The following is a 24,405-nucleotide window of genomic DNA, read 5'->3' as shown; positions in this document are numbered from 1 at the left end:
GGTACTCTCAGCCATTTGGCAGATCTTGCATATGCCAGCATGGACGAAGTTCTCGGAATCTAAGATGATATCTAGATATGTGTCTTGATACAGGAGATAGTCTGCTATGAAGTTGTTCTGTGTCTGTATCATTTATGAGAAGGGCAATTTCCTGTAATATCAAGACAGGCAGACATACCTTTGTGTGTCTTGGTGTCGTAAATTTCTAAAGGGTCCTTACAAGGCTGCTATATTTAGACCGAATTGTGATGCCTGCCAACCGTATTGCATCTGAGTTGCAAGTCAGACCGAGTGTCTCGCAAGGTGCCATGTGAATTCCAAGGCAAGCTGACAAAGTTTCAAGGGGCTTGGAAATCTTAATAATAGACCGATGTTACAGTCATCACATTGCCTATTACTACTCCGATACAACTGCCATCAACAATAACCGCTATCTGCGTCTCTAACTGTTGCTCCATACTGTATTCTACTCGGATGTCTGGACTGTCATCTACCAACAGACGTGCATATATACGGTCCTCAACATCATCTGCACAAGTGCAATGTAAGTTTTGTAATGAGCCTTTCTCTACTCGTGCTATCAAGTCGCATGAGGGGAGCTGTTTGCAGAAGCGGGAGAAGAAATGGCGCAATAAAGAGTTTGCTGATATTGTGGCTCATGTAGTCAAGGCTCAAAAGAAAGGTATGTCGCGCCAATAAATTCATTTGATACTTATTGTCTAACTTAAATGTCGCACATAAATTTTTATATTGCAATGATCAGAACATCATAAGAATCGACAGCGCCTCCGAAAGGAATGTCAAGCAGCTGCAACTTGTGATATCAATGTACCTTCACAATTGGCAAATGATCAACACATCAATGACACAACAAATATCGAAGGTGCTGACAATGTATTATTCCATGATGATGTGGAGCATGGCAATTTTGATGATGTCATGAGCATCAGGGGAGACTCACAGCTACATACATATATCTCTCTTGCATGTTTGGTTTCTAACCATGTTCTATTTATTAGGATAGGGCTTGGACATGAGCATTATGTCAACAGGTATAATAGGGACTGCGGCCACGGCCGCAGTCCCTATTACTTGTGATACATTCAAAACCAAGTATCACCCAAACAGCAGACGTGCCCCAGCCATTGAGACCTTCTCTGCCTTCGGACACTCCATTGAGGCAGAGGCTAGGTCCCTGCCCATCGTTGACGATGAACCGTGGCAACCTTTTATGTGCCATGCGGACTTTGAGTTTGCAGAGCTCGCACACCAAGCAGCACTCAATAAGGACCAAACCGACAAGATGCTGGCATTGATATGGCAGATCACTGAGGGTCATGCAAAGTTTACATTCAAATCTCATGCTGAAGTGTCGAAAGCCTGGGATCGAGCAGCCACTCAGATGATGCCCGTAAGCTATCTCCAAACTTATCTGTTGTGTTACTGAGTATTTAGGTATAATCTATTGTAAAGTTCGAGAAGCACGTCATCTCTGTCCCATACAAGAAAGAGGAACTCAAATTCAACGTACATACACGGCCGCTGTGGGATTGGGCTTTGGACTTGTTGCAAGATCCGTCACTGGCACCACACTTTATATGGGATGTGCAGCGTCTGTACAAACATAATAGTACCGATTTCAAACGGTTTATTCACGAGCCTTGGATGGCAGATCGCTGGTGGTGAATTCAAGTATGCATTATCATGTATGTGTGCTTTGTATCTACGTGCTGCTAATCAATGTATCATATCTGTACTCAATTCATTGTAGTCATCATTGCCGAACAATGGTGTTCCATTCGCTTTCATCCTCTACACTGACAAAACCCATTTAACCTCATCTGGACATGTGAAGGCATACCCAGTAATCGCCCATTGTGAAAATCTTCCTGTTCACATAAGAAATGGCAATGGAATTGGAGGAGGCCGTGTGGTCGGCTGGCTACCAATTGTACATGTTTGAGTACTAACAGTAGATACTTAGACTCATCAGTCCTTTGTATTGACATGCACAAGGTTCCTACAGATTCTAGCGAGGATGGCAAGCTCAGCTACATGAATCTCAAATGTGTTGTCTGGCATGTGGCGTTCATTAAGTTGTTGGAGTCCATCATCCTGTACTCCAAAACAGGGTTTGCACATATATGCTTCGATGCTGTCATGCAGTGGTTATACCCACTAATTCTACTTCTATCTGCAGATTACGAAGAACAGTATGCAGTATTCTTGACACTTACATTATGTTTTGATAGCTCATGTCTTGACAGATGTATTATGGCACTAATATGCGGGCTACATTCAAATTGTCCCTGCCATACCTGTCTTGTTCCCTTGACTAAACTTTCTGATCTCAGCACAGTGTATCCTACTTGAACCATCGAGGATGCGAAAGCTTTCTTAGAGTTGTATTCAAGGGACCACGTTCCTGGAGAAGCAGTACTGAAGGCACACGGCTTATGTCCTGTTGCAGTTCGTATTTTAATTGTTTTCATAAGCTATTATCTTAGTTAATACTACCGTCAGAATGTGCTCTGGGAAGTTGAGAACTCTAATCCTCACAAGATGCTCTCGTTTGATCCCTTACATGTCAATGATATTGGTAACTGGGGCACCCACTTTTTCGAGGAGCTCAAAATACATGTGAAGGCTCTTGGTCGTGAAGCTGAGGTGAAGATTGATGAACAGTACATTTCGTCATTGCTTTGTGCATTATATCTGTATCAAGACTCTGCAGGTTCGACACATTTCTGCAATGGCATAATTTAAACCATTTCAAGTCTGTCATGAAGATATCGTTTAGTGATGGCAACAAACTTAGGGATATCGCTAAGGTGAGCACTAATATTATTCACTGTCATGTTTCAATCAACCTTCTAACATCCTGGACTCTAGCAAATGCTGTATGCAGCACAAAACATATTGACATGCAATGAAGATACTGTTGGCTATGTGCTGTTGCAGTGTATAGCCAGCTACCTACAACTGACCATGTACATAGTGCTCAATGTGCACACCGAAGCCACACTTGCTGCTGGAGAAGCGGAGCTTCTAGTGTTCGAAATGCACCTACATGTAACTATATATCATGTTTCCTTTAACTTTCAGCTATATCTTAACACATTTTCAGGCATATATTGACATACAGGGTGAAGATTTTACCAAGAACTGGAATTTTCCCAAGGTGCATGCCCTGATGCATGCTTTCCCTGACATCTGCACAAAAGGAGCAGCATGCAACTTCAGTACTTGACTGAACGAGAAGCAACATGAACCATTGAAGCAAGCACACTTGCATCAAACGAATCGTAAAGATGTTGCCAATCAGGTATGCTGTCCTTTAATTCAAACTGCTTGTGATACTAAAATATCACTATACAGGTCCTCAAGCTTGATCATATCAGTGTAGTTTCTGAATTGGTCCGCAGTCGTATTTCCCACCTCAATGAAGATCAGTGCAAATGCACAATGTCACAGGGAGAACTTGAAGACAATGATACACTAGATGATCAGCCATTTTTGGGCCATCTCTACATTGGCGCTCCTCAAATTCCTGTCACTCTCACTGCAGTGGAGGAAGGCAACACATCAAACCGCGCATTTCAGGATTTCCAAAAGAAGTTCACAAAGTTCCTCAATAATTTCATTGTTTCAAACAACATTCCTTTGGATGGTGTTACATGGTTGCGGCCTACAGCTAACAATAAAGTTGTTTCATTCGTCTACATCCTTCTAAATGTCTACTGATTATGGGTTTTTTTCATCACAGCTTCAAGAATATTGCTACCTCAAAGTAAACTATGAGCCTACTGTTGACTGGAGACTGACCACCGACTATCTCTGATGTAATCCGAGCTTCCATGGGTGCGAACATTGTGATTGTGCCTTGATACGGACCCTAGACAAGGACGGGAATGACAAGAATATCTTTGTCCAGATATTGTTCATGTTCAAGTTTACGGTCAGCAATCACACTGTTGAACTTGCATTAGTCCTACCCATGGATGCTCCCACTGGTTCAAGACGAAGCGCGGTGTAGGACTGGAAGTCCTTGTAGCCTCGTAGAGGCTATTTTGCAGTATCTCTTAGTGTCCTATTACTTTACTACACCAAGTGCAGCTTTCCCGCGACCTGCGCACATCGTCTGCTTCGTTCCCACGCGCGCACAGCTGTGTTTACCCGCGCTTCATTGGCCGACGTTTCGCACCATCTGTCCATGTCCAACCAACCCAACGGTATGTTATTCTATAATTATATTTACATATCAGACCATTTCCGCATTGCACCACCTTTATTTTACATATAGCTTTACATACCTTACTCGGTAGCGTGTCGGCTCAGTTCCACATGACAGCGCTTAGCAACATACTTAAGTGGCAGTAGTACATATCTCTTCAGTAGCTTGTTTCCCAGACGTTGGAGTAGCAACTCCCATTAGCCTACGGTTGGTAGCTATTGGCAATCTGTATCTGTTTACTGTCCACACCACGTCCATTACTGTTCCGCTTTACATCTATTTCCATTATCTATCATCTCTATTATCATCTGAACCACCCGCACTGCAGCCGCTTTGCAGCCATATTTTCCCGTGCCTTCGGCTATCGGCTGCCGCTTCATTCCCGCGTGCACACCCACCGCTTCGCATTGGCCGCTAAGCAGCACCTTTGGCGCTCATTTCTAGACCTTTGCTGCACTAGCTTCCCCTTTAGGGTCGAACGCACTTGTTCCGCAAGTATAGCAGACTAGGTGTTGGACGACCTACAACATAAAGATATCGGTTTGGAGCCTATAGCACCACACTGAGTTGCAAACCTACAGCGGATCACGATCTGGGACTGACTTGTCTTTGGGCATGACCTCTAGCTTCATTGGAATTTATTTCCTTACAATCTATCATTTGTGGTGCTTTACTGGTGCCAGATTATGATAACAATGGTGATTTTTTCCTTGTCGATCTTGTCAACATGGATATGTTCCTCCATGCAAAGAGTTTGCCTTACATGTGCCTCCCAACATTGAACTCTTTTGCAGCGAGCACTGGCTGTCGCCACAGTCAATAGAGGATGGCGTAAAGGCAGAGCTATTCAAATTCATCCCAGAAGTGGATCATGAGTTGATGGGCTACAAGAACTTCGCACCGCATGTAAGGAATCTCTCAGCTTAGTTAGACTGACTTCAACTGACTCCGATTGTGGTAGTTTGCAAAGGGTGTCAGTGACATTCACTCGGAAATGGTTTCAGACGTCAAGTCTTGCGCAGGTGCTATATTTGGGTTGAATCCCGAATTTTTTGTTTGAGGCTACCCTCACGATACTCAGCCAGAATGCTGTACTATGCTTGTGAATCCCCATGGTGAATACACAAAGTTTGCTCCCATACTCTTTCTTCATCCAGAGCATCCCAACAAAGACAAATTTCTCAAAACAGCAAAGCTTGTTCGGGTGCATTGTTTTTATTAGTATGTACATGTGCGAGGTCTTGATCATCTAGCTATTAGGTCTTAAAAGTAGCACTTTTTGGGAAATCCTCCCTTTCTGCCACCTATGCTCCAGCCCTCAAGACTAAAGCCAAACTTTGGCAATTACAGAATACCACTCTGGGTATGATTGCTGCTGCTGCTGTTGTTGTAAGTCTTCGTCAGACATTGTATCTCTGAGTGTGTACTGATTATGTTTGTGCCACTGGCAGGCAATATTTGTTCTTTTGGGCGACAAGGATTTGTACGCGAAGAGTGAAAAAAGCAATATCCTGTACCACCAATATCATAACTACTATCGCCAATGTATAATGACCAGAGGTGCCTGGGCATGAGACATCCTCACCTTTTTCAACAATGCCCTCTTCCCTTAAACCTCATCCTCGCATGTCGGTCCAGACACGACAGATGCAGGCACTTCCCACAATAGTTGGGAAGAGGAACTTGAGTATGCCATGGAAGAGGGAGGCAACGGGCCAGCTTTTCAATTTGATCCTGTCATTGCACCTGTTACTCAGTGTTCTGAGTCCATTGTGGATCCACCCTCTGCCTCTGTCACACGCTCACCATCTGCCTCTGTTGCACTGCCAGCATATTATGCTTCTGCTGTTGCATTTCCACCTGCCCCTGTGACTGCCCCTGTTACTTTGCCCTCAGCTGCTCCTATCATCGTGGCACCATCTGACTCCATCTCTTCGGCAATGCAAGACCTTACCTTGGCAGGTGGTCCTCCCCTTGTAGAGCCTGATGTGGTTGGGGCTGTCCCCCCAAAACCAAAACCAAAACCAAGGCAGATGAATCAGGCGCTGAGGTTCACAGGTCTGGCCGAAGGAAGTGATATATCACGCGCTATTTGTCTGAATATCATTACTCTGCACTCACTTATCACACACATTTTCAGATATCTTCTTTACTGTTAGTGAAGTTTTTTGTCGTTTAAATTGTCTCTTCAATGATATTCATTATTTGCCATTGTGCCTTTTGATTTGAATTGTGAATCATAATAATCATTGGACCTTTTCAAACATTCAGTCTTGCTGTTGGCAATGTCACAATCATCGCTAAATTAGGTCAGAAGTACACATAATCAAACAGCTGAGTAAGCTAATTACATTCCCAGTCATGCCAACTTGACTTCAGCTCTTGAAATCCAACCACAACTTGGCTCTCTTATTAACTCTCACCTGGACCATTACCATTATTTACCACCACGTCGGACACAATGTCAGGTGGTTCCATTGTGACCTCATGCTGGTATGAACACAAATCAGACAAGCAAACCAACTCTGCTTGTATGGGATCAGCGACAGCAGCGCAGGTATTGTTTTTTATTTTATTTTTCGAAGATTATTCTGCCTCTGACATTGAGACTCCCGGTCTACCCACCGTCAGTGCTTCAGCCTTGGGTATACGGCTGTTACGACTGTAGTAATGAGGTATATGGTTGACCACAGGTATGTTTGCTGTCACAAGTCCAATCTATTGCATGCTAACGTGTTTGAAACATTTTGTGTGACATTGTTGTTTCCTCAGACTTGGGCTCCCTCCTCAGTGGCACCACCAACTCATCTCATCATGCGCGTGAGCGACTCCACTCTCTACCTGCCCTGACTCACTTTGGAGCGAACACTGACCTCACTCGAGGCCACAACACCCATCAGCCCTCCTTCTGAAATTCATCTAGCACCCTCGTGCACCAATTCTATTGCTGCCTCTCCCACCACTCAGCTATTCCTCTCCTGCAACCAGCAACAGCGGTGGCGACAACCACATGCAGCACTCTCAAGACAAACAGAAATTGGGCATCATCAGGAGCTCTGGTAGACAAGTTGTGATGCTGCCGGAATCTGTACATTTTGTAATTTAGTGTTTTATGCAATTTAATCATAGTAGTTTCAATCCAGTTTATATCATTGGAATTTTATTGGTGTGATTGAAACTAGCATTATATGTTGAAATTTGGTTGAAATGATAAAATATTATTGGATATCTTCGCGCTTGGAACTGTCTTTTAATGCCTTGTAAGGCATGAGGTCTTGGCACTTTAGCACTGCCTTGGAAGGCAGTCGCAAGACCAAATGGGTCACTGCCAACTGGCTTATGGCAATTTCGGGTGTTCTTGCAAGTCAGTTGTAATGCCGCCAGCAAATTGAGGCCTTTCAATCCATTTTAAGGCATGGGAACCCAAAATATATATTTCCGACAGGAAGTTCACCATCCTCAGCTTCAGCAACAAATTCTCCATATGTTTCATTGTACATGTCATTGTGTTGGATATCTCGCAATTCTGTATGGACTCCTTTTATCCGTTTTCTTGGGCTTGACGAATGGGAAGGCTCTGGTGAAGTTTCATATAACAGATCTGCACAGGACTCAAGCCAGACAATATTTCCCCTCTTCATACCGGATTGATTATGGACCACATAGTCCACATCCAGGTCCTTGTCTTGAGATAAATGTCCTCTATCTTTCAAAGAATATGAAATAGACTTGAGACAATTTTTTTTTTAGGTGACATATTGTGTAGATCAAAGTAAAAAGTAGACTATACCATACCCTCTCCTCAACACCTTCAAATAGCCCTTCAACCCCCCCTCTTACCTTTCTTACTCTCTCCTCCACCCCTTCTGATAGCCTTTAGACCCCCCTTCTTACTGGCCCCCACCTTATCAAGAAAATCTTTCTGAGATGGAAATGATGGTCTAGGCACACTGAGCCTTTCATGAACTTTATCTTTCATAAAGTGAGCAATGACCACTCTTTCACTGTCTCCCCAGAATGGGACCCCATGTTCTAATACCCTCCCGCAAATGAACACCATAGTCCCAGCTTGATAAACTAGCTCAGCACCCAGGTCCTTAATATCAAGTACAGCCTTGTGACCTTTACCAAGGCTCACCAGAAAATCGTACATTGAGGCTGATGCTCCCGGATCCCTATGATTCGGCATCTGTCAGTTTGAAATGACTTCTATTCCAGAAAACAGTGATGGCCAAACCATGGGAGCTGAAGTATGAACCACATCATCAAGGCTAGAAACTGATTCCATGCCAGCATGATATTGATCCAGTACTACAATGCTAGTGATAGCTGACCAAAATTGTTCGGTTGTGGTCATTTTGAACAACCAATCACAAATGAGCAGTGATGAAAGTGTGGTAGTGTTACAATGGTGAGTCGTGTGTGAACTGGGATGATCTAACAGCGACGATCACAACAGTGATACCTTGTGCTGAGAGTCCAAGATCGGCTCCTACAGACAAGCAGGAGTTGTGTATGCTAGTGGAGGCGAGTGATGATAGCGGTTACAGGCAGAAGGGGTCTCAAATCCTTCTGAAGGTATGGATCAGATGTTGAGCAAGTAGCTTTAGCAAGACAAGTGGTTCAAGGTAAAACCCAGTAAGATTAAAGTAAGGGACATCTACTTTAATCATCGACCTTATATAAGGCTACTCTATCGTATCTAAGCTCAGCTTGAAGCTGGGTTCTAATCTGCTTATCTATCAAGTCAGAGATACCATGCATGAGGCAGGCTTCTATCTAAGATAAGGACCATGAGGCGTCCTTCTATCAGTGCATGAGGCAACCATGAGGCCTGCCTTCTATCTTGATAACATAAATAGGTCTTCTAGACCTATGTCATCATATGCGATCCAGACCGCTTATCTAACCCGGCATCTTCAGGGCTTCTCTTCTATCATCATCTATCATCAAGGCCTAAAGGCCCAGGTATCGTGTCGTTGCTGTGTAAGGTGGCAGAGGGCATATCGGTAGCTGGGGGCTCACACCATGTTACTGTAACAGGTAGATTGGTATAAATCATCCTCAAGCTGCTATCAATTTAGTTATTTCAATGTCATGCCAATGGTAGACAGATGCTTACTTCATGCCGTTGCATAAATCCCCCTGGGCACAAAGTGACGCATCCTATTCCAAACTCTGCATGGTCCAGAGGTATAATGTAACCTTGTGAACACCAGGGCTTGTTGTCTGACTTCGGCCCAGATTGATCCAGAACTGGCATCAAGGTTTTGATGCCTTGATTGACAAGATCCTAAATATAACAATCAAAACAATTATAGTTCAATAAACTTTAGTCCTGTCGTACCACTCATTCGGGCACCAAGATTTGTGGTAAATACCAACAAAGGATCCTTCCATACTGATCAATGAATGTAGCTGGCTCTGATATGGAACCAAATGATGGTAGAGCCACATATTTAGCTAGTTTCGTCCGGAGTTTTGGGTTGGCGCGCAGTGGGTGCAAAACCTTCACTCGGTCCACAAAATTTTCAATGTCCCAATCCACCTTAACTGTAGCCAATTATAGATCTGATCTAGAACCTCAAAATACACAACTACTCACAAGGACTTACAATTACCAGGGCGATGGTCACTGCTGCACGCATAAGTTCAATTTCTGCAATCTTGTTTGGCTCAACAATGGAACCAGTACGGTCTGTTACAATTGCATGCCAGTCCGCCCACAGTCTCAGCCTAGAAGATGAAGAATGACGGTCAACGTGTGTCAAGAACAATATGAAAAAACTTTACCTGGCTTTCTCACACAACTTGTCATTGAGCTGACCTTCTAGGAACAGATGAAAGGGTGATGCTTGGCACAGAACTTCGTCCACATGGGCAAGCAATTTGTTGGCCATGGTTGTGACAGTAGCATCTACCATCATCCGGCTGCAAGGGAAAAGTTGAACCAAATGATGAAGTGTTTGGCAGCAAAATTTTCAACCTATATATGAGTCTAAACTATATATGGGTACAATTATGTTTTAGGTATGTTTATAAATAAAATGTGACAATTCAATCATAAGTCAATCTGGATGAAATTTGATCTTACCTGTGAATTATCAAGCTTTATCGTGCCAGTGATTCCACATGAGATTCCGAGCTGTACAGAAATCAAAATATATTACCTATGTGTTTGAAGTGAAGGAGAATGCAGTATGTCTACGACGAAATAGACACAGCGACAGAAGAATCAAATAAAGAGAACCAGTTACAATCTCATTACATCAAGACCGTGACCACTCACCATTTGGACTTTGCACATTACTCACTGGTGACTCAACACGTCTTAGTGTTGAGGATGCCACCTTGTGCTATGCAAATAGATCGGTGCTCAAAGGACATCTTGGTGGTGGAAACAAAGATAGCAATGTATACTACAATATGAATGAAAGACATCATTTCTCACAGTTTGGACTTTGCACGTTACTCACTAGTGACTCAATGTGTCTTAGTGTTGAGGACGCCACCTTGTGCTATGCAAATAGACCGGTGTAGAAACAACAATACTGCCAGGAACAAAGATAGCTCCTAGCTGTATCTATAAATGTTGTAGGTCGTGCGTTGCCTAGTCTGCGATACTTGAGATGGCAAGTGCGTTCGACCCTATAGGGGAAGCGAGTGCAGCGAAGATCTACAGGTACGCACTGAAGCGAAGCACGAGAAAGCGCAGGTGCGCGCAAGGCGCGGGAACACGCGCGCGTGCATATGCAGAAACAACAGAGAGGTTAGACTTAAGTGATGATATGATACTAGATAAGAGAAGAGAGATGCGAGGTGTAAACAGATAGAGTTCTACTATGTTCTGCTAAGTAGTAAGTAAGTAGTAATAAGTAAATGGGAGGTAAAGTAAGGTAAAGTGTAGTATGTACTGCTGGCGCTTATATAGCGCGCCTAAGCGCGGTCATGCGGAGCCGAAGCGCTACCGAGTAGGTATGTAAAAATATATATGAGTGAGAAACTATGATAAAAATAAAGGTGGAACTATGCTAATAAAGGAAATGGAAATATACGTACTAGGGAGCTTGGTGGACAGTGGATGGATGCATCTGAATGGCTGGTGCTATAGGGCGCGCAAGCGCGGGAACGTGCGCGCGCATACATCGTGAAGCGCGGGAATGGTGCGCGTTGCACGGGAAAGCTTCGCCTCATATAGAGATAGCTGCGGGTAGCGCACAGAGTGACACTACAAGTTCATGCTATGTACTTCCTAGTGTAAAGCTGTCATATCAGACCATGAGACACACGAGTCTCTACACCGGTGCTCAAAGGACATCTTGGTGGTGGAAATAAAGATAGCAATGTATACTACAACATGAATGAAAGACGATGTTTCACATTTGACAGGTTGGTGAGAGACAAGGTCAATGGAAATGTCTGCTTCAAAGTCAGAGGCTTGACTTCAACAGCCAAAAGATGTCAGTTCACACAAATAGGACATACAGGCACATGCATCAATGCAAAGAGGCAAGACAAGGAAAATTGGTTGAGGAAGTAGCACATTGGTGCTAGCTCAGGTCGTTATAATATGTCTTGTCCTCAGAACAGTAGATCACACTTGGACCAGACCGGAGTCACTCGGTCACATGACAAATCTGAACAGCCGTGTTGAATTAGAAAGAAATTGATTACATGACTATTTCTTAGAGTACTTTATATTTCTAAGTTAAAACAAGTGTGCGTGTATAGATTGGAGCTAATACAAGGCTGTCATGGAGGGGCCCTCCCCATGATGGTCTTGTACTGCACAAGTATAGTAAGAAATAATATTAAACTAAGTACTACAGTGAATCTGCGAAATTTGATCAGCATCTGCAAATTGAACCATATACAGATTACCTTAGGGCAGACAAGATGGAAGATCAGCAAAGTATTAGCGAATATGCAAAATTTGATCAGCATCTGCAAACTGAAACACATACAGATTACCTTAGGGCGGACAAGGATTAACAAAGTATTAGATATCCATCTGTTCAATACTTGTCAGTATCTAGTCAGATAAATGCTATAGATCACCTTGTTTCAGGACAATCTATGAGTCCTTGGATTGTCAGGGAGGAGAGGCACATCAAGCCCCCATGATCCCACTTAAGGTGGAGGGAGGAGAGGTGCACCAAGCCCCCAGGATCCCACTTAAGATGGAGGAAGGAGAGGTGCACCAATGTGGCCCATGATCCACCTTCACCAAGCCCCCATGATCCCACTTAAGGTGGAGGGAGGAGAGGTGCACCAATGTGGTCCATGCTCCACCTTCACCAAGTCCCCATGATCCCACTTAAGGTGAAGGGAGGAGAGGTGCACCAATGTGGTCCATGCTCCACCTTCACCAAGCCCCCATGATCCCACTTGAGATGGTGAGAGGAGAGGTGCACCAATGTGGACACAAACATTCTCTCACAGCATGGCAGAGTGTTCAGGCGCACCAATGTGCACACAAAACACATCCGGTAGTAATAACAAACTATAGAAAGTAATCAGTATGTGAGAAGCAAGACAGTAACACTTACCTTTCACCTCTAGCGTGGTAAAGGTCCTTGAAAACAATAGCCGTCAGTAAAGTTCAAGGCCACAAGTGAGACGCACCCTAACAAATGGAATTGCTCAGTGATGCATTGCCCATTTACACAGCTGCAGTCTGTATAAATGGGCAATAGGAAACAGGGTGAGCACGTGTGATTGAGTGAAGTGAGCATAGACAAGAGACAAAGCTTAAGACTTGTAAAATGAGGGGGGAGCGCATCATAGAAAGGAAGAGAAAGATGAACCATGTGAAGCAGGTTATTTGTTGTTCAACAATTTGGCTCTGTTTGCACTGGCAAAGTCTGGTTTGTGCTGAGGGCGATTTGCTGTTCAACAATTTGGCTCTGTTTGCACCGGCAAAGTCCGGTTTGTGCTTGACACAATCATGTGACTTGGTTGTTCGACTTTTTTTTGCAAAGACCATTCCATCCAGTACCACTTCTGCATGCCACATCCTCTATCCTTTCCTTCTATCACTCATCCACATGGCCAGAACCAAGATTCGGTCCACCGGTGGCTCAGCAAGGATGCTCACAGCCCCATTGACCACAATGGCTGTCAATGCCAGTGTGCTTGCATTGAAGCGCCCTATTTTGGCCATCCCACCCCCAGTGTTGGAGGCTACAGATGCCCACAGCATGGTAAGTAATTGAAGCTTATTTTATTCCATCTCTTACATCCTATTTAGTGGTGCATAATCTGTAGGGACGGTGTAGAGACTAATATCTCTGTGGCCTTGCAGGGGTCTAAAATCCCATTCTTACTACCACTTCCTCACATAGCGCGACTCATACCTCACGCAGCGCGCCCCCGCGCTTTGTCGGCCGCTCGCAAGCGCCAGCGCTCCGGTCGCTTCTTAGTCGCGCATCGGCGCGCACATCCTTGGTTCCGTCGCACGTCCTCCGTCCATCCATTCCATGTCCGTTCGGTTCGTCGGTGCGTATTCCGATTCTATTTTCATTGATTTAACATATCTCCGGCGCTTATGGTCATATTTCGTATGTTTCCGTTATGAACCCTTATTACATATTATCTCGCGTCCGCTTCGCTTTTCGGCTCGCTTTAGCGCTTGACAGCGCTTATCATTACTTAGTATATATAGACGTACATAAACTGTGTAAGGGTATCTTTTCCTGCCCACACGTCGTTGGACTATAAGTCTAAAGTTATCCTCTAAAAACTAGAAAGGGTATCAAAGTACAATACGAGCGCCGTCGCCGTACTCTACTAGAAACTCTGTCAAATTAGTATTCTGACTCATTAAGAGTCGCTGCGCTCTATCACCCCCGCGCACATTGCTTCTGCTTAAAGCGCGCGCTTCCGTATAAGTCGCGCGCCGATATCTGTCGTCGGCCGCTATCGCTCATCGGCGCCTCACGTCGCTTTCGTTCGCTCGCACTTCGCTCATTGTCGCGCGCCTAACCAGGCTTGACCAAGCGCCCGGTTCAGTGTTTCCCTCCGTTTATACACCTAGAGGAACCTTCTCAGTAGCAATCCCCTTGGGCCGACATATATCTCGCTCACCGAGGACTACTTGAGTTATCTCACACCACCTATTTTCACCCACTTCCCATTCCTCTTCTACAACTGGAGCCCACCGCGAGGGGATCATCTGAGAAAACCGGTAGGTTACTCAGGCCTACTAAAGAACGTGTCGCAAGAAACGAAGTCTTGGAAGAATTTTGAAGAGCGGTCGCCTCTTCGCGCTTATCCACCATTCAGGAAATTTTGACTCCGGTCAAATATAATCGGCCGCGAAACTTCTCGGAGCCAACGCGCCCCGATCTATCCCTATTAACACCAAACCCGTTTGCACCCGCATCGCCAGTAACGCCATCGCCCAGAGAATCAGTACACGGCGAATCCTCGGACGAATTCGAATCACACGACCATCCCCGCAACCTGCCGCCCGGCGCATTTGTTGAAACACCTAAAAATCCCCTAGATCCAAACTTTATTCCTTTGTCTCCACTTACCCTGCTAACCATATCCAGCGCGACTGTAAAAGAAGAACCTTCATCTCGGATACACGCGCCGCCAGCAAGCGCAGCGCCTATCGTGAAAACAGAACAAACGGAACCCCTAATCGGGCCGAACTCTATTCGGAACCGCGCCGCCATATTTATCCCTCAGTTTGGTCATCCTGGACCTTCAAACGTCATACTTCCAACACCCATCATAGCCCAACCTCAACCTACCAAACCCCAATCCCAACCTATCCAAATGGCCGCAACTATCAGAATGCCGATTCGTGGTTCGGACAAAGCGCCGAAGTTCGACGGCACGGCGGAAAATCTTCTTGCATTTATCGAGGATTATGAAGCGTGCGCCGACGATGCGAACCTCGTCGGAGGCGATCGCATCAAGGGTATCATCCGCTACTTGCCTAACAGCGAGCGCGCGCTCTGGTCCGGAATGCCGGAGGCAAAGTTAAGTGACTATAACGCCTTTATTAAGGAGGTAAAGGAAATGTATCCCGGTTGTGAAGGCGAGAAGCGTTACGCAGTATCCGACCTACAGTCGGTAACGCGCAAACACGCGGCTCTACCAATGCCTTCGCTCACCGAGCTCGGCAATTACCGCCGCGCCTTCAGGGAGATTGCTGATTCCTTGATTGCGAAGGATCACATAGGTACGGCGGAACGGAACCGCATGTGGTTAGAAGGGTTTCCGAGCGATACCCAAGCGCTGCTTCGCACGCGCTTAATGATCAAATTCCCAGATCACCACCCGCGCGACCCTTACCCTTTTGCAGATGTAGACGCAGCCGCCAAATTCTTGATTCCAGGAATGGGAACAGTAAGCCCTGAAACCGTAGGGACGTCGGTATTGACGCCATATCCAAGCGCTACCGCACCGGCGGCAAAAGCACCGCAACAACCGGCGCAAGGTACCATTGTCAAGCAGGAATACCAAGCCCGACGACCCGGTAGTGGTTCACCATCGAGCGGTTGTATGTTTTGCGGAAAGAACGACCATTTCCTCAGCCGCTGTCAAGAGAAGGACACCTACATTAGTGCCGGCAAGTGTAAGGTACACGAAACCTCGATGAAACTGGTATTAACCAGCGGAGATTGGATTCCCGGTCGCGCGAGCGACGGTACCCTAAAGGACCAACTAGATAGGTATCACTCCAACAAACAGGCAAACGAGGCGCTTCCAAGTTCTAGCGTTACCGCGGTGCTATATGTTCGCGCGGCGACGGATGTCGACGTCGTATTGGACATAGACCCGTCCGCGTTTATCCATACCGTCGCAGAATCTGAGTCTGATATAGACGAGGAGGACGTAGATGTGTTACGTGCCGCACAAGCACTCGCGCTGGCAACCGCCCGACGCGATACCAAGCGTGGATCGGCGAAGGGCGAAGGTAAGAGGAAGACCGTCCGGTTTGACGGCGTAGAAATTGCTAGCGAGTATCGCGCCAAACCAGCGCCCACATCTAGGCAAGCCACTGTAGCAGAGGAGATTGTCTCCCCCGCTGTCCAAGCTTCGTCAAGTAAAGGGAAAGCGCCGGAAGTCACGAAAGCAATAACCGCGCCAGCAGCGGCCGAATCATCGGCAAATGCACGCAGGACAAACACCGCTCCCGCAACTTCATCTTCATCCTCACCCATTATAACACACACTGACCTTACAGACTCGACAACAAACACGGCATCATCTTCGGCAAAAACGGCATCATACCGGTATTCGCACGGCTTAGAGGACAAGGACGCCGATAAGCGCATCCTCGAGCGCCTACTAGATACTCATATCAATATTTCGACATGGGAACTGTTCGCAATATCGCCCGACCTCCGCAAGCAATTCCGCGACCTCACCACCACAAAGCGCGTCACGGTCGGCACAGTATCAGTGAACGAACTTACAGGACACCCGGTTTCGGATGAATGGATGCGCGACTATGACGCCAAACACTTGCAAAGCGACGATGGCCGAGTTGTAGCAGACCATTTTGCGCCGCTACACTGCATTCGTGCAACTACCATCGGCGGCAGGGTGGTAACCTGTGTCCTAGATCAAGGCGCCAAAGTCGTGGTAATGCCAGCCGCAATTTGGAAAACGCTCGGTGTTGGTCTGCGGTCAGACCATCGCTTAAACATGGAATCGGTTAATACTAACAAGGACGCGACGCTCGGCGTCATCGAGAATGTGCCGCTAGATTTCGGCGGAGGACCGCTGTACTTCCAAGTACAAGTCATACCGCGCGCAAGTTTCGAAATTCTTCTCGGTCGCCCGTTCTTTAAGCTAACTACCTGTCGCACGTTTGATCTCCCTGACGGGGAACAGGATATTTTGGTTACTGACCCAAACACGCGCAAGGAGCTACGCATTCCAACGCTGCCTTGGGTAAAGCGCTGCGAGCGCTGTACAAGCGGTCATTCGTGTTTGGATCATCCGCCAAAAGTAAAGGAGGAAAAGGGTTTTTAATTTTCGATGATCTGCATTATTCGCGGGGAGACAATACCTCTCATATCCCCCGCTATCAGTATTTTCCTTCATCATGTCTCATTCATTCTCGCATGCTTCCCGAAGCGCCGCAAAGCGTCCGCGCTTCGAGCGCCCGATTAACGCTCTTAAGGAGTATCCCCGTATCGTTTCCCAATTCTGCGCAAAGTTCCATTTCTTCATTCTCTCATCGCATCGTTTCCGAACCGTCCGTGCATTATGCGCATTTATCGTCCACCCGATCCGTTATTGATAAAGCGTCTATCGACACTTTCAATTCTTACTATTATTATGATCGCGCACTTCACGCGCTGGTATATAAGCCAGTCGCGAAGAAAGTACGAACGGTGCCTACCACTATGCCGCCAGAGTATAGGATAGTGCGCAAGTTACCCGAAGACCCGCTCGCCGGGCTACCCGATTTACCAACTCACCCCCCAGAGTTTACACCAGGTACCCGCTTTACGCGCGAGCGCGCAGAAAAGCTAGATTTAGATCCGGCCAATTGGCTGTGGCCCGAAGAGCTCAAGTTGATAACTTGGCTAGTTAAAACTCACGAACTCGCATTCGCTTGGGGCGCCTCTGAACGGGGGCGCCTCGATGAAACATATTTTCCGCCCTATAAGATTCCGACAGTACCGCACACTCCATGGTCGCAGCGCAATATCCCGATTCCACCCGCAATTACTGGCGAAGTCGTTCGCATTATCAAAGAAAAGATTTCATCAGGAGTATACGAGCCGTCAACGGCCGCCTATCGCTCGCGCTGGTTTTGTGTCGTGAAAAAGGACGGCCATTCGCTGCGCTTAGTTCACGACCTACAGCCGCTGAACGAAGTCACCATTCACGATGCGTCAGTTCCGCTGTTTCCAGATTTCTTGGCCGAAATGTTTGCCGGATACGCAGTATATGCGATGTTGGATTTGTACGCCGGGTATGATCAGCGCGCACTGCACGTAGACTCGCGTGACATGACTACCTTCGGAACGCCCCTAGGACCACACCGCTTAACCACGCTCCCACAAGGACATGCTAACGCCGTTCAAGTGTATCAAGGCGACACGGCCTTTATTTTACAGGACGAAATTCCCAAGTACACGTCGCCGTTCATCGACGATGTACCGATCAAATCAGTCAATACTCGGTATCAGCGCGAGGATGGCTCTTACGAGACCATACCCGAAAACCCCGGTATCAGGCGCTTCATCTGGGAACACTGTATAGTGGTCAATCGCATATTACAGCGCCTAGAAAATGTCGGCGCGACAGTATCGGCGACCAAGTTTGTATTAGCCGCGCCATCCGCGACCATCGTCGGTCACAAGTGTACCTTCTAAGGGAGGATACCTGACGAATCCAAAGTACAAAAGATTCGTGATTGGCCTGAACCTAAGAACCAGTCACAAGTGTGTGGGTTCCTAGGTACATGCGGCGTCTTGCGCATTTTCATCCGCAATTTCTCGCGCATCGCGCGGCCGCTGATTAACCTAACCAAGAAAGATGTTCCATTCGAGTTTGGCGAGGAGCAACGTCGAGCGATGCAAACACTCAAGGACTCCATTCTTGACTCGCCCGCGCTTAGGCGGATAGATTACGAAAGCGGCCGGGAGGTCATCCTAGCGGTTGATACCTCTTGCGTCGCGATTGGGTATATTCTGCTACAAGTTGGCGAAGATGGCAAGCAATATCCAAATCGGTTCGGATCAATCGCACTCAACGAAGTCGAGAGCCGCTACTCCCAAGCGAAACTCGAGCTATACGGCTTGTATCGCGCGCTGCGCGCAGTGCGCGTATATATATTCGGTGTCGTCAACTTAACGGTCGAAGTCGACGCGAAGTATATTAAAGGTATGATCAATAATCCCGATCTGCAACCCAACGCGACCATCAATCGATGGATCGCGGGTATTCTTCTATTTCAATTTAATCTCGTTCATGTGCCCGCCGCGAAACACGCCGGCGTAGACGGTCTCTCAAGGAGACCGCGCACCGACGATGATCCAGAAGAAGATGACGATCACGAGGATTGGATTGACCGCGCTTACTCATTTGGGTTCGCGATCCTGAACGATAGGACGCTCCAAGTAGAGTCGGCCGGCGCCAAATATGATTTAACCGCACATATGATGCCGTTCACGCAGTTACCGAGGCGCCTACCTGTCTTACGAACCTTCCTTGATGTTGCAGAGCCACTACAAGATGACCCGCAGATTCCGCGATCCGAGAAAGCGCAAGCGCTCGATAGGCGCATGGTATTGATAGAACATTTCCTACTCAATCGCAACAAACCCGCTGAATTTACAGATGATGCTTTCACTGTGTTCGTTAACCACGCGGCGCGCTTCTTTGTTCTGGAAGATAACCTTTGGCGCCGCGAGGCGAACGGCAAGCACCAGATCGTGGTAAGGCCGCATAAGCGCTACCAAATTTTGAAGCAAGCGCACAACGATCAAGGGCACAAAGGAATATACGCCGTTCGCTCGCGGTTGCTACTGCGTTTTTGGTGGCCGCACATAGATGACGACATTAAATGGTACACGCGCACATGCCACGAGTGCCAGACCAGGCAATCGCTCAAGCTTCATGTCCCGCCGATGGTACCGACGCCAGGAGGATTGTTCCGCAGGGTGCACATTGACACAATGAAAATGCCCAAAGCGGGAGGATATGAGTATCTAGTTCAAGCGCGTTGCGCACTTACATCATATCCGGAATGGCGCATGTTGCGCAAGGAGAATACGAAATCGCTTATGGCCTTCATATATGAAGAACTCCTATGTCGATGGGGCCCTATCACGGAGATTATTACTGACAACGCGCCCGCTTATAGATTAGCCGCTGATATGCTCGCAGAGCGGTACAATATCCACCCAATCCGCATATCGCCTTATAATTCGCAAGCGAATGGTATAGTAGAGCGCCGACATCGTGATGTCCGGGAGGCCATCATTAAAACTTGCGATGGAGATGATACTCATTGGTATCAAGTCGTTCACTCGGTATTTTGGGCCGAGCACGTCACCATACATCGCGCAACGGGTTTATCACCGTATTTTATGGTGCACGGCGTAGAGCTGATCTTCCCTTTTGACCTAACAGAAGCAACGTTCTTAGCGCCAACACCAGCGCGCGCGGCGTTTAGTACCACAGAACTCATTGCATGGCGCGCACGCCAGTTGCAGAAGCGCATTGAGGATCTCATGGCTATTAGAGACAAGGTAATGAAGGCGCACTTCGCGTTGGTTCGCGACTTCGAAAAACGCTTCCGTGCGACTATCCGCGACTATGATCACGCGCCCGGCACCTTAGTGCTGGTGCGCAATTCGAAGGTTGAGTACGAGCTCAGCAAGAAGACAAAGCCGCGATACTTGGGACCAATGATAATAGTGCGCCGCACGAAGGGAGGCTCATATCTGCTGGCCGAGTTGGACGGCGCTATCTCTAAATTGCGCTACGCAGCGTTCCGCGTCATTCCCTATTTTCCGCGCAGCAATGAGCGCATTATGGTGACAAGCATCACCGGTAAAGACGACAAAACCCTTGATCACTTAGCCGACGAAGATGTCGAAGAACCCGACGAAGACGAACCCGAGCGCGCGTTCGACGCATAGCGCTTATCCACTTCCCGCATATTAACCAACACTCTCACGCACATATCCGCACAAAACCGCTATTACCCCGCTCAACACATCAACAAAAACAACATATAACCCAAAAACAACCGCAAAAACATACCATAGATTTCACTTCTCTCCGTTTTACCCCGGGCTTCGGCCGGCGACCTCAGTTTCCCTTATCATGTCTCATAACACGCGCATTGCATTGAACATACAACCAACAGACTCTATCCTATGCAAAGCCGATCGGCCGATAATCAACCCCATATATATATATATATTCAAAAGATAAGTTATCATAGAAGCGCGCGCATAACCACCCATAGACCTTCTCTTTCGAACGCGCGCCGCCACGCCGCGCACATTTACGTTTATAATGTTATATGCCAACAGCACCTAATACCCAGGCAACGCACAGGGATAATGAAGGAATAGACGCGACAGGACGTCCGATGAAGAAAAGACAAGTGCGCAGCTTGCGCGACCGCCGTATTTTCTTATGACTCTATATTATTTCATGCGCTTACTCAGAATTTCCTTACTTCATTAGGCTGGCGAACTGAATCAGACATGGAAATGGAATTGGATTGGAATCGGACCGGATGCGACAGGATACTAATATTAAGACGCACCAGGCGCCGCTCTGCGGGGAGACTCTATAGTACAGGCGCGCTGGCGCCAACAGGGACTCTATACTAAGAAGAAAACATTCTAGCTATCACTCCTTCTTCTCCTCTAGCATTTCCGCAATCTCCTTCTCCCAAGCACCCCAATCGCGCCCCATGCTGTAAATGCGATTGCTCATCGCCAATACCTCCGCCTCCTGCATACGGCTATGCTGCCGCATGTCAACAACTACCCCCTTCCACTTCGCCACCTCGGCCTCCAGCTCAGCGTTTCGAATGCGCAGTTGAGCGGCCTCGATACGAGACTCGTCCAACTGCGCCGCCAAGTCAAGGCGAGGGCGCTTAGGCGCCGGCGCAGGACAGGAAGCGAGAGGACGCTTCGCACGTTGAACGACAATCGTCTTGCCGCCAACGGCGGCATCCTCATCAACGGTCGACTCACCGACGATTTCCATGTCCGATGAACCAACATTAGGGACGGTATCGGTAACCGAACCCGGCGCCGGCCCAGCGACAGGAGGAGGCGTTTTGCCCTTAGGGGCAGGCGCAGGAACAGGCGTCTTCGCCTTAGGCGCAGCGGTCGACGCGGCCACCTTGGGTTTCGGCGCAGCCGGCGCGCGCTCCTTTGCCTTGTCGCCAACTGAAAGAAGATAGTTAGTAAAAAGATGAAAGAAGGAAAAGAGGAAACATACCAAAGGAACAGCCCTTCTTGGCCTTGGTGCATCCCTTGCAGCGCAGGTTGCCATCGACCAGCACGCAAGGGATCTCAGCAGTCGCGCATCGCGCGCACGGGACGTCCGGATGCGTAATCACCGGAGTCGTGGTAATACGACCGCCGAGACGCTAGTAAGAACAAGTTAGCGAAAAAAAAAAAAAGGAGACATAAAAGAAAGAAACTTACCGGGCGACCCATGTCAGTCACCTCCGATGAGGCCGCCTTCTCAGCCATCAGCGCAGATTCCAGCGCCTTCTCTTTCTCCAAACGCACCTGACGCGCCGTCGGCGCGGACTCCACAGCCTTCTCCTTCCAAGCCTTAACAGTCTTGTAAAGGGCCTTAGCGGCGACCTTGCCAGCGGCAAGATCGACCGCTTCCGCATCGCTGAGGGACAGATGTACCTCAGCGGCGCGCGCCTGGTCAAACAGCGAACTCATGTCGCTCTAAGAAAAGTTATATTAGTGATCAGTAAGCGACACATCAATCATACAAACTCACCATAGTCCGTTCCCAAGCGCGGAGCCAAGTCTCCTGATCTTCGAGGAGCTCCGGTTTCGCAGGAGGACTGGTCTTCACCGAGACACGCATCATGCCTAGTGTCACTGCCCAAGACCGACGGATCCGGTCGGCAACGGTTTCCTGCGGCTCCTTCGGAGTCGCGTCGTCGAGGGTGGCGTCGTCAACGGACGTGTTACCTTCATCTTGAGGGCGCTCCTCAGGTTCGGGTGAAGGGGAGGGAGACGCAGTAAGCATAGCAGGGTTAAAAGGAATGGAGGACATGATGGTATAGCGATGAAGAGATTATCGCGAAGACGCGATGGATAATTGAATTGAAGAAGAGAAGCGCGACGCGAGGCCGGTTCTTTTATGCCCGAAACGAACCACATTATGTCAGCACAATAGCGCTCGCAGTCCACAAGCTCGCAAAACGCCGGTGGACCGTTCCACATACGCTTTCAACGCGTCCTACCCACGGTCACGTGACTTTCCTCGTCGAAATTTTACCAAGTCTCTCCGCCCCTATATACACTGACTGGGGACAGTCAGAAGCTAAGTTCCTATGAGATGTAGAGACTAATATCTCTGTGGCCTTGCAGGGGTCTAAAATCCCATTCTTACTACCACTTCCTCACATAGCGCGACTCATACCTCACGCAGCGCGCCCCCGCGCTTTGTCGGCCGCTCGCAAGCGCCAGCGCTCCGGTCGCTTCTTAGTCGCGCATCGGCGCGCACATCCTTGGTTCCGTCGCACGTCCTCTGTCCATCCATTCCATGTCCGTTCGGTTCGTCGGTGCGTATTCCGATTCTATTTTCATTGATTTAACATATCTCCGGCGCTTATGGTCATATTTCGTATGTTTCCGTTATGAACCCTTATTACATATTATCTCGCGTCCGCTTCGCTTCTCGGCTCGCTTTAGCGCTTGACAGCGCTTATCATTACTTAGTATATATAGACGTACATAAACTGTGTAAGGGTATCTTTTCCTGCCCACACGTCGTTGGACTATAAGTCTAAAGTTATCCTCTAAAAACTAGAAAGGGTATCAAAGTACAATACGAGCGCCGTCGCCGTACTCTACTAGAAACTCTGTCAAATTAGTATTCTGACTCATTAAGAGTCGCTGCGCTCTATCACCCCCGCGCGCATTGCTTCTGCTTAAAGCGCGCGCTTCCGTATAAGTCGCGCGCCGATATCTGTCGTCGGCCGCTATCGCTCATCGGCGCCTCACGTCGCTTTCGTTCGCTCGCACTTCGCTCATTGTCGCGCGCCTAACCAGGCTTGACCAAGCGCCCGGTTCAGTGTTTCCCTCCGTTTATACACCTAGAGGAACCTTCTCAGTAGCAATCCCCTTGGGCCGACATATATCTCGCTCACCGAGGACTACTTGAGTTATCTCACACCACCTATTTTCACCCACTTCCCATTCCTCTTCTACAACGGTGGTGAGGGCGCCATTGTCTTGTATGAGTGTAACGCGTGCTCTCGCATTATGTGTAGCAAGTGCATTGAGGTCCCACACTCCTTCGTTGATGTCGTCCAATAGCTGAACATCTCCTTTTTTTGCTTGGCATGTCACTCCAAAGCAACTTTGGGGTCTCCAGCGCCATTCTATGTAAGTAATTATTTTTTTTGCCATATTCAAATTTATGCAAGGACCACAGGGATTTTTCAGGGATGATCTGCCTGGTCTGGG

General features: G+C 47.6%; 4 protein-coding genes across 4 annotated transcripts; 2 read left to right on the top strand and 2 right to left on the bottom strand.

The window, feature by feature from the left end:
• Window positions 1–1,042: 1,042 nt before the first annotated feature.
• F5891DRAFT_1187480 (uncharacterized protein) lies at window positions 1,043–3,744 on the top strand (the record flags this gene model as incomplete). Its single annotated transcript, XM_041366852.1, has 12 exons — window positions 1,043–1,411; window positions 1,474–1,616; window positions 1,673–1,706; window positions 1,772–1,951; window positions 2,017–2,213; window positions 2,415–2,469; window positions 2,524–2,684; window positions 2,735–2,831; window positions 2,893–3,072; window positions 3,128–3,242; window positions 3,312–3,325; window positions 3,379–3,744. The coding sequence occupies 12 exons, from the start codon at window positions 1,043–1,045 to the stop codon at window positions 3,742–3,744; spliced, it is 1,911 nt and encodes a 636-aa protein (XP_041227184.1).
• A 1,586-nt stretch (window positions 3,745–5,330) lies between these two features.
• F5891DRAFT_1187479 (uncharacterized protein) lies at window positions 5,331–7,297 on the top strand (the record flags this gene model as incomplete). Its single annotated transcript, XM_041366851.1, has 5 exons — window positions 5,331–5,438; window positions 5,495–5,623; window positions 5,686–5,728; window positions 5,873–6,292; window positions 7,158–7,297. The coding sequence occupies 5 exons, from the start codon at window positions 5,331–5,333 to the stop codon at window positions 7,295–7,297; spliced, it is 840 nt and encodes a 279-aa protein (XP_041227183.1).
• An 880-nt stretch (window positions 7,298–8,177) lies between these two features.
• Window positions 8,178–8,420, bottom strand: F5891DRAFT_901865 (uncharacterized protein; the record flags this gene model as incomplete). The annotated part of the gene is made up of 1 exon (XM_041373476.1): window positions 8,178–8,420. A coding segment is annotated over one exon (243 nt), but the record flags the coding sequence as incomplete, so codon positions are not given.
• Window positions 8,421–12,457: 4,037 nt separating this feature from the next.
• F5891DRAFT_979422 (uncharacterized protein) lies at window positions 12,458–13,436 on the bottom strand (the record flags this gene model as incomplete). Its single annotated transcript, XM_041376886.1, has 5 exons — window positions 12,458–12,667; window positions 12,700–12,737; window positions 12,784–12,809; window positions 12,860–12,911; window positions 13,274–13,436. 5 exons carry the CDS (start codon window positions 13,434–13,436, stop codon window positions 12,458–12,460), a joined length of 489 nt encoding a protein of 162 aa, XP_041227181.1.
• Window positions 13,437–24,405: the final 10,969 nt, after the last annotated feature.

This window comes from Suillus fuscotomentosus, assembly GCF_016647785.1.
Source record: "Suillus fuscotomentosus strain FC203 chromosome Unknown F5891scaffold_21, whole genome shotgun sequence".
NCBI lineage: Eukaryota > Fungi > Basidiomycota > Agaricomycetes > Boletales > Suillaceae > Suillus > Suillus fuscotomentosus.
This window is presented reverse-complemented; position numbering and strand designations above follow the sequence as displayed.